At 36.3% G+C, this 9,586-nt stretch overlaps 3 protein-coding genes across 3 annotated transcripts in view; 1 reads left to right on the forward strand and 2 right to left on the reverse strand.

The window, feature by feature from the left end:
• The window catches only part of Cbr-fce-2, a gene marked incomplete at both ends in the record, with an annotated part of 2,360 nt that extends 1,211 nt beyond the window's left edge, over positions 1-1,149 (reverse strand). The window contains 4 exons of the mRNA XM_002648874.1: positions 6-110; positions 231-294; positions 964-1,069; positions 1,125-1,149. Of these exons, the coding sequence (XP_002648920.1) occupies positions 6-110; positions 231-294; positions 964-1,069; positions 1,125-1,149 (300 nt within the window). The remainder of the gene's footprint in view (positions 1-5; positions 111-230; positions 295-963; positions 1,070-1,124) is intronic.
• A 1,777-nt stretch (positions 1,150-2,926) lies between these two features.
• On the reverse strand, positions 2,927-3,713 carry CBG17838 (the record flags this gene model as incomplete). Its single annotated transcript, XM_002648875.1, has 2 exons — positions 2,927-3,304; positions 3,708-3,713. The coding sequence occupies 2 exons, from the start codon at positions 3,711-3,713 to the stop codon at positions 2,927-2,929; spliced, it is 384 nt and encodes a 127-aa protein (XP_002648921.1).
• A 664-nt stretch (positions 3,714-4,377) lies between these two features.
• On the forward strand, positions 4,378-9,375 carry Cbr-clec-50 (the record flags this gene model as incomplete). The annotated part of the gene is made up of 4 exons (XM_045238497.1): positions 4,378-4,469; positions 6,131-6,525; positions 7,736-7,932; positions 9,127-9,375. 4 exons carry the CDS (start codon positions 4,378-4,380, stop codon positions 9,373-9,375), a joined length of 933 nt encoding a protein of 310 aa, XP_045096314.1.
• Positions 9,376-9,586: the final 211 nt, after the last annotated feature.

Raw genomic sequence — 9,586 nt, forward strand, 5'->3', positions numbered from 1 at the left:
ATCACGAATTGTCCTAAATAGAATCCATTCATGAGAATAAACGGAAAACTGATCGCTTTTGCCATCTCATCCCAACGAAATCCCATTTCCCGAAATGGCGATGGGGTGTACTGCAAGAAATCCCATTTTTAGGGTTAAAATCGCTGAAAAACACGATTTCCGGGCTTGAAATTCGCTTTTTCAGTCTTTGTTAAGCCCTAAAATCACTGTTTTTAGGGCTAAAAACATACATCTTGAAGGAAGTAGGCGGTGGCGACGATGGAGATGATGTTGCTGACCAGCGCGCCTTTCCATCTGAAAATAAGGGATTTCGGGGGTGAAAAACGCTGAAAATCGTGCTGAAAATGCTGAAAATCGCGAGAAGTTGGTCTGGAAAAGTGAAAATTTCGAAAAAAAAATTTTTGAAAAAAAGTTTGAAAAAAAAAAATTTTTTTCAAAATTTTTAAAACTCAAATTTCCCAACTTTCTAGACTGAAAATTCGTGATTTTTATGCTGAAAATCGTTAAAATTATGAATTTTAAGTCCAGAAAGCTGAAAAAGTCTGAAAAATTGAATTTTGAAAAAATTGTCAAAAATTTTTTTTCCCAAAATTTCGATTTTCCAACTTTCTAGACTGAAATTTCGTGATTTTCACGATTTTCAGCACAACTTTCCGCTATTTTCATGCTGAAATTCTTGAAAATCGCGAAAAATCGGTCTGAAAAGTTGAATAAAAATTTTGAAAATCGAATTTTCAGACTTTTAAAAGACTTTCTAGACTGGAAATTCACGATTTTGACGATTTTCAGCACGAAAATTGCAAAAAAATGATATAGAAAGGTGAAAAGATCGAAAAACAATTTTTTAAAAAACAAATTTTTTTTTCGAAAATTTTCAATTTTTGAAAAATCGAATTTCTAGATTTTCTAGACTGAAATTTTGTGATTTTTACGATTTTCAGCAAAATTTTCCCTCATTTTAACCTTTTTCTGATCGATTTCGGGTCGTTTCGATCATTTCCACCGTAATCGAAGCAATTCACCAGAACCACATAGGAAATGGGCATAATCGCCGAAACAAGGCCTGGACCTGAAATTATGCCTATTTTAGCGTTAGAAGCTGGAAATTTTCAGCCCAAAATTACCCATTTTCACCGAAAAATTGCCCATTCCGGTTGAATTTCGGTAGGTGTCGATTTTTTCCGTTTTTTGATGGTTTTTCTACCTGAAACGTTGATTTTTAAGGTTTCTAATGGTTTTTAATCAATTTTTCATGCCGGAAAACCCCAAAAATCATCAAAAAAGGTGGGAAATGAGCGAAAACGAATTTTTGAAATATCAAAATCGAGAAAAGCCTCAGCTTCGCTAATTTTTGCTCATTTTGTGCTCCAAAAAGCTTTTTCAATTGCTCATTTCGATGAAAATCACCCTGGCAACGCTTAGTAACGGAAAATCCCCGGAGAATTGCTCAAAAACGGGGAAATTTGGCTCGCGGAGCACATTTTTTTGAGATGGAAGAGTTTTGGGGAGAGTTCGGCCAGCGTGGCGCCTCCTAGGCCAGTGTCGGTTTACGGGGAGAAAAGCGCGCGAAAGGAAAATTTTTGAATTTGGGAGAGAAACTGAAAAAGCGATTTTCATCTGAAATAGCTGGTTTTTAGTGGAAAAAATAGGAGAAAAAATAGAAATATAAAAAATACACTAATAAATTTTTAAATTTTCGGAATTAGCTGGAATAACACCGAGAAATAGCTGAAAAATTGAAAATTTCGAGTTTTAACCTATTTTTAAAGTTATTTTCCACTAAATTTTTTATTATTTTTTGTATTTTTAGCGTTTTAATGACTGTTTCAATTTGTAATTTCAGAAAAATCAAGTTTTCCAGGTTGAAAATTCCAATTTCCTACATTTTTAGCTTTTTTATCAAAAAATCTACAGTAACTTTTTTATTTTCGCGTCGAGACCCAAAATTTTCAAAATTTCAAACTCAGCTTAAAAAGCCAGTTCGAATGAATATAATCATCACCCATTTCCCCGAAAAACAACATTTCCAGCTCATTGTGTTCTTCAAATTTCAAACTTTCTACCGTAACTCTTCGAATTTCCACTCGAGACACAAATTTTTTATATATTTCGATTCAGCTCAAAAAGCCGGCTCAAATGAGTATAATCATACCCTACTTTTTAATTTTCAAGTTTTTTTCTCTAATTTTCCGGGTCCATGCGCCTTTAAACCCAAAAATTCAAAATGCACCAAAATAGCTGACCTTAGGCTTATTTTGAAGCTCTCAACGTGGTAAACCCGAAAATTTGAGTTTTGAGGGTCCCTGGTCCTGGGATTACTGTAGATTTTTGAATTTTGAGTTTTTGGGATTTTCCAGAATTTTCAAAATCCCATAACTCGCTACATTTTGAAGCTAGAATCTTGATGTTAAGCTCAAAATGTGTGAAATTGCATTTTACATTTTTTCTATGTATTTTTCAATGTTAAACCGTGAGTTGGGACCCGAAAAAACCCGGAAAAGTCCAAAAAACAATTTTTGTCTCTCAAATTCGATCACTTCTCGTCGAGCCTCAAACTTGGGTAATTAAACCTTTATTCATAAGAAACTAAAGAAAAATAAGATAAAAATGAATGATATACAATACAGCTAAAATGGTGTTTACCGTAAAACCTCTAATAGAACGCCACCCGGACCGGTCCACTTTGAGGTTGATATATCTCACTTTCTTTTGAAAGAATATCAAAAAATTGGTTTAATTATTAANAATGTTATCAAGAATTATCAAAAACCATTTTTATATAAGTTAGCCACTTTTTGATATCTTTCACAGAAAATGAGATATATAGGCTCAAACTGGACGATCCGGGTGTCGTTCTATTAGAGGTTTTACGGTATATACATGATATTTTACGATCTCCCGTTGATCGCCCATAAAAGCCCTCGGGTTATAGTGTAGAAAATGTAAGAGCAAAATCCACCACATTCTCTTTTCCAGCAACAATTGGTCTGATATGCAATTGTAACCCGTTTGCCAATCGAAGAGTGTTCACTTGTCCCAAAATTTCCAAATACGAATCCAATCCAATGAGAATATCAACTTTCTTTCTTGTCCGTTCCACCTGAAGATATTGATCCTGGTCTTGCAGCAGTCGTTTCAACACATCACTTTCCACATCCGCAGTTAAAATGTTGCATGCAATGTTGTCCACACTACACAATTGAACAGTAGCAGTCGAATGTTTGGTTTTGAAACGAACATCAAAAGTAGTTGTCAGCAATCTCTTGGTTTCCCGATGAGCAAATGTATTCACGTTCAGCTTCTTCTGAACAGTTGGTTTTAAAGGTGGTGTACGGTGAAATTTTTTATTGCATGAAAATGTGCAGAAATGCATGTAGATTGACATAAAAATAAAGAAAAAAATCAAAAAAAATTCCTTCATCGAGAAAAACGCATCGAAAAATACGCTGAAAGCCCTTAGGGACGAGGTTTTTCTAGGCCGCCCGGTGAGTAAAAAAAAGAAAACCTAGAAAACTCTTGAAAAAACCGAAAAAAAAGTGAAAACGAGCAAAAAAATTTTAAAAGTTTGAATTCGCGCGCTTTTACTCACCGGGCGGCCTAGAACCGGGTCACCGGGCGGCCTAAGGGCTTTCAGCGTATTTTTCGATGCGTTTTTCTCAATGAAGGAATTTTTTTTGAATTTTTTCTTTATTTTTATGTCAATCTACATGCATTTCTGCACATTTTCATGCAATAAAAAATTTCACCGTACACCACCTTTAAACCCAAAAATTCAAAATGCACCAAAATAGCTGATCTTGGGCTCATTTTAAAGCTCTCAACGTGGTAAACACGAAAATTTGAGTTTTGAGGGTCCCTGGTCCTGGGATCACTGTAGATTTTTGAATTTTGAGTTTTTGGGATTTTCCAGAATTTTCAAAATCCCATAACTCGCTACATTTTGAAGCTAGAATCTTGATGTTAAGCTCAAAATGTGTGAAATTGCATTTTACATTTTTTCTATGTATTTTTCAATGTTAAACCGTGAGTTGTGACCCGAAAAAACCCGGAAAAGTCCAAAAAACAATTTTTGTCCCTAAACATCCTTTTTCCCCAGTTTTGTGTGATTTTTCTTTTCCAAAAATCATGAAACAATAATTTCCTCTTATCATACAAAAACGCGGACACCTAATGGTGTTTTAATCACCTTATCATAAAATTTTATGGGCTCTTTTTCCCAAAAATTTTATTCTCCATGCCATTTCCACATTGCCCCATTAAAATATTAATGTACTCGAGTCTCGTTTGCTCTATTTTAGCCCCGCCCCCAAAAATTTTTGCAGCCAAAAAAAAATTTTTCGGCTGAAAATTTTCAGTTTGTTGCTGAAAACTCTGAAAATGTCGAAATTTCTGATTTTGGCACTTTTCGTGTCGGGAGCCTCGGCTCAGACGTGTAACACTGGCGGCATCTATAGTGCACAGTTTAATAGGTGAGCTTTGGGGATTACTGTAGTTTTTTTTTAGCAATTTCAAACTACCGTAACCCGTTCGATTTTTGCAGAAGCTCAAAACTTTTTTAGATTTTTGAGCTTAGCTTGTTGAGAGCTTTGAAGCGAGTATAATCATGCCATAGTTTTGAAATCTCGAATTTTCGAGTTTAAAGGCGCATAACTTTTTTCAGAAATTCGACAATTACTTAAAAACTTGTGATTTACGATATTTTTCTCTTGATTTTTCTGTTTTGTCATGTTTTTCGCATTAAAATGAGCCCAAACACGACTAGTCTCCATTCACTTTGATTTTTCAGACGCGTCGCGGTCGTGCGTCGCGTATCTAGGTGAATTTTCAAAATGGGCGGATCCTAGTCGTGTTTAGGCTCATTTTGAAGCTGAAAACGTAACAAACTCAAAAGTGTAAAAATCGACAAAAAATATTGTAAACTGAGAAAGCTAGAGGAATTTTAAAATAAAATAAAAAAATTTTTCACCAAAATTCAAAAACTCGAAATCCCTGTTTCGAGCCAATTTTTTTTTCAAAAGTTCGATTTTTGCACGTTTCCAGCTTTAAAATGAGCCCAAACACGACTAGGCTCCGCCAACTTTGATTTTGCAGACGCGTCGCGGTCGTGCGTCGCGTGTCAAATTGAAAATTCGAAATGGGCGGAGCCTAGTCGTGTTTAGGCTCATTTTGAAGCACTTATCAATCTCAGTTCAAAAATGTGGATATTTTGTAATTTTATCGAAAAATTGAAGGATTACTGTAGTTTTCATTTTGCAGTCGGGTTCACTGAAACTACCGTAACTTTCTGAATTTTTGCCGGAACTCAAAATTTTTCAGATTTTTGGATTTTGCTCAGTAAGGCGATCAAAATGAGTAGAAACATGGCATAGTTTTGAGAAACTTGAATTTTTGGGTTTAAAGGCGCATGGTCCATTTTGAAAATTCGAAAAAAATCAAAATTGTCAGAAGTGGGTCGTATTTGGGCTCATTTTGAAGCTCTCAGTCAGCTGAGTTCAAAAATTCAAAAATGTTTCGTTTTTCATCAAAATTTGAGCAGGTTACTGTAGTTTTCTTTTTTTGCCTTCCTGTTCATTGAACAGTTGGACTTTTGACACACCGTATCAAAATGGCATCACTTTTTTTTTCGAAAAATGATAACGAAAAAGGTGTTAACTATAATGTGAAATACGCTAGAAATCGAAATTTCAAGTTATAGTCAAATAAAAAAAAAAACGTTGTTTTGGATTTTTTTAAAATACCATAACTTTGTCATTTTTCATTATTTTCACACGAACCATACATTTTTGAACTCAGCTCAACAAGAGCTTTAAAATGAGCTTAAACACGGCTAGGCTCCGCCCATTTTGAAATTTCACCTAGACACGCGACGCACGACCGCGACGCGTCTGAAAAATCAAAGTGGTTGGAGCCTAGTCGTGTTCAGGCTCATTTTAAAGCCGAAAACGCGAGAAAAACGAATTTACAAGTCAAGAAGTTGCTAGGGACCAAGATTTTGAGTTATAGCCCAAGTTTTGGGGAAAAAAAAAATTTTCGAAAAAAAATTTTTTTGACAATTTTCGAGTTTTCAAAAAAATCAAATCGAGTCATGTTTAAGCTCATTTTAAAGCTCTTAATGTCTCAAATCTTTCAGATGCTATCAATACTTCACAGCTCCCGCGCAATTCGAGTTCGCCGAGGAACAATGCGCCCTGTTGGGCGGACACTTGGCATCCATCCAAAATGGCGCAGAGAACGCATTAATCCAGTCAAATGGAGCGAATTCGTTCAGAAAATCAAATTATTCGGATTATTGGATTGGAGCAAACGATTTGGAGACAACTGGAACCTGGAAATGGACAGATCCATCCGTCCCATTCAGCTACAGTAACTGGCAAATCGGCGAGCCACAATCCGGGTCCGATTGTGCGATTCAGGATAAGGGCGATGGTACATGGTCGGCGATTGGATGCACTTCTTATCGACCATTTGTCTGTGTCACTCCCGTTATCATCACTGCCACGTGTCCACCAATCACTACCCCTAAACGTAAGTTCTCTACCGTAATCCACTCATTTTTGGTGCAAGACCCAAAACTTTTATATCTTCAGATTGAGCGTTAAAAGCCGGTCCGAATGAGTATAATCATGTCCTACTTTAAAATTTTCAATTTTTCGGAAATTTTCGGGTCCATGCGCCTTTAAAACCAAAAATTTCAAAATGAACCAAATATGCTGGTATGCGATTTTCCATTAAACAATTCGTTTTCTCCAGGTCTCCAGCTTCAAAATGAGCCCAAACACGACTAGGCCCCGTCAACTTTGATTTTTGGTACGCGTCGCGGTCTTGCGTCGCGTGTCTAGGTGAAATTTCAAAATGGGCGGAGCTTAGTCGTGTTTAGGCTCATTTTAAAGCTAAGAAGGTGAAAAACTCAAAAATGTGAAAATTCGCCAAAATTAATGCAAACTAACAAAGTTAGAGAAATTTTAAATTTTTCCAAAAATTGTTTTTCAGAAATTTGACCATAACTCAAAATTTCGGTTTCTAGCGATATTTTTATGTGAATTTTCGTTTTTTGCACATTTTTAGCGTCAAAATAAGCCTAAACACGGCTAGGCTCCTTCAACTTTGATTTTCGGACGCGTCGCGGTTGTGCGTCGCGTGCTTAGGTGAAATTTCAAAATGAGCGGAGCCTAGTCGTGTTTAAGCTCATTTTGAAGCCCTTTATAAGACAAGTCTAAAAATCTAATTTTCAGGTAAAAATACTAAAAATGGGCCAAGTTATGATAATTTGAACGTTTTGAGCTAAACAATTTTTCTACCGTAATCCCTTCAATATTGGTCCGGGACATAAAATTTGTATATATTCCGATTTAACTCAATAAACCGGCTCGAATGAGTATAATCATGCCCCACTTTAAAAGTTTTAGTTTTTTGAACATTTTGGGGGTCCATGCGTCTTTAAACCCGAAAATTTCAAACTTCACCGAAATAGGTCATGTTTAGGCTGATTTTGATGGGCTTAACGTGGTAAAACTGAAAATTCGAGTTTCACGGTTCCTGGTCCTTGGATTACTGTAGATTTTTGAATTTTTTGGTTTTTCAATATCCCATAACTGTCTTCATTTTTAAGCTAGAACCTTGGTTCTAGGCTTAAAATGTAGGCATTGAACTGGAAATTTTATCTGAATTTTTTGTTTATGGGATGTTCAATTTTTTTGCTCTGAAATTATCAAAAATTAGATTCCATTTATTACAGCAACCGTCTGCCCAACACCAACACCATGTCCAGTGAAGAACTGTGTCCCATCGTGTGATCAAGGATGGACCTATTTTGCACCAACCGATTTCTGCTATCGTGTCTACCATAATGCCAAATGGGACGATGCGGAGGCCGCTTGCGTTCTTTTGGGCGCCCATTTGGCGTCCGTCCATTCGGAGACCGAGAACACTTTTGTGAATAGTAAGTTTTACATTTTAATAGTTTAAATAGATTAGAAATTTTCCTGGGATCATTTTAAGCCTAAAATTGGGGTTCTATGCCAAAAACTGGCTGAGTTATGGGATTTTAAAAATTTCAGCTTAATAATAAATAGGTAAGATTCGATAATAAATAGGTAAGATTGATTCTAAAAGTTTCTGGACCTGAAAATTCGTTTTCAGCATAAAAACAGCGTCAAAATGAGCCCAAACACGACTAAGCTCCGTTCGCTTTGATTTTTCGGACGCGTCGCGGTCGTGCGTCGCGTGCCTAGGTGAAATTTCGAAATGGGCGGAGCCTAGTCGTGTTTAGGCTCTTTTTAAAGCAAAAAATGTAAGAAACTCAAAAATTTGAAAATTTGCCAATAGTAATGCAAACTAATAAAGTTAGAGAAATTTCAAATTTTTCAAAAAATAATTGTTTTTCAGAAATTTGACCATAACTCAAAATTTCGGTTTCTAGCGATATTTTTGTGTAAAAATTTGCTTTTTGCACATTTCCAGCTTCAAAACGAACTTAAACACGACTAGGCTCCGTCGATTTCGATTTTTCAGACACGTCGCGGTTGTGCGTCGCGTGTCTATGTGAAAATTCAAAATTTTCGGAAATAGGTCGTGTTTAGGCTCATTTTGAAGCACTTTCTAAGCCAAGTACAATTATATAAGTTCTATGTGAAAAAAATCAACAATGGACCGAGCTATGGTAATTTGAAGTTGTGAAAAATTGTTTTTCACAAATCAGACCATAAATCAAAAACTTGTGATTAAGGACATTTTAAACTACATTTTCCAGTTTTTTCACATTTTTAGCTTCAAAATGAGCCCCAACACGACTAGGCTCCGTCCACGTTGTTTTTTCAGAGTTGCGTCGCGGTCATGCGTCGCGTGTCTAGTTGAAATTTCAAAATGGGCGGAGCCTGGTCGTGTTGGGGCTCATTTCAAAGCTGAAAATGTGTCGAACTCAAAAATCATAGTTTTATCTGAATATATTGAAAATGCACCAAGTTATGGTAATTTCAAAGTTTGAAAAAAAACTTTTTTTTGAAAATTTTGAAAATTTCCAAAACCTGATTTTTGAATACCCGGCATGTTTGGGCTCATTTTGAAGCTCACAAAGAGCCCAACTAAAAAATCTATGAATTTTCAGACTTGGCCTCATGTGGTGTCAAGGAAGGCAATCCCAAGGATCTGGCATGGATCGGAATGCACAAAGTGGGACAAGACTGGGTGTGGACCGACGGAACCAAAGCGGACTACATCAACTGGGCTCCCAAACAACCCGACAACCCGGGAAAAGAAAATTGCGTCGAAACCGCGCCAGACCTTTCCCACGACAAGTGGTACGAGAACTGGAATAACGAGGCGTGCAACACCGTAATGAGAGCCTATGTCTGCAAGAAAAGATCCATCCATGCGTAGATTTTCTTTTTTTATTGATTTTTGTGTTTTATTTAAAAATAAAGTTTTTCTGAAAAACAAAATTTCAACCTACCATAACTCGAGCCTCATCTGATATTTCTCCATGAAACTTATGTTTTCTTATTCAGCTCAACAAGAGCTTCGAAATAAGCCCAAACACGATATATTTCCGACGACTTTGAAATTTCACCTAGACACGCGACGCACGACC

The sequence above is a fragment of the Caenorhabditis briggsae genome (assembly GCF_000004555.2).
Source record: "Caenorhabditis briggsae complete genome, chrV, whole genome shotgun sequence".
Classification (NCBI taxonomy): domain Eukaryota; kingdom Metazoa; phylum Nematoda; class Chromadorea; order Rhabditida; family Rhabditidae; genus Caenorhabditis; species Caenorhabditis briggsae.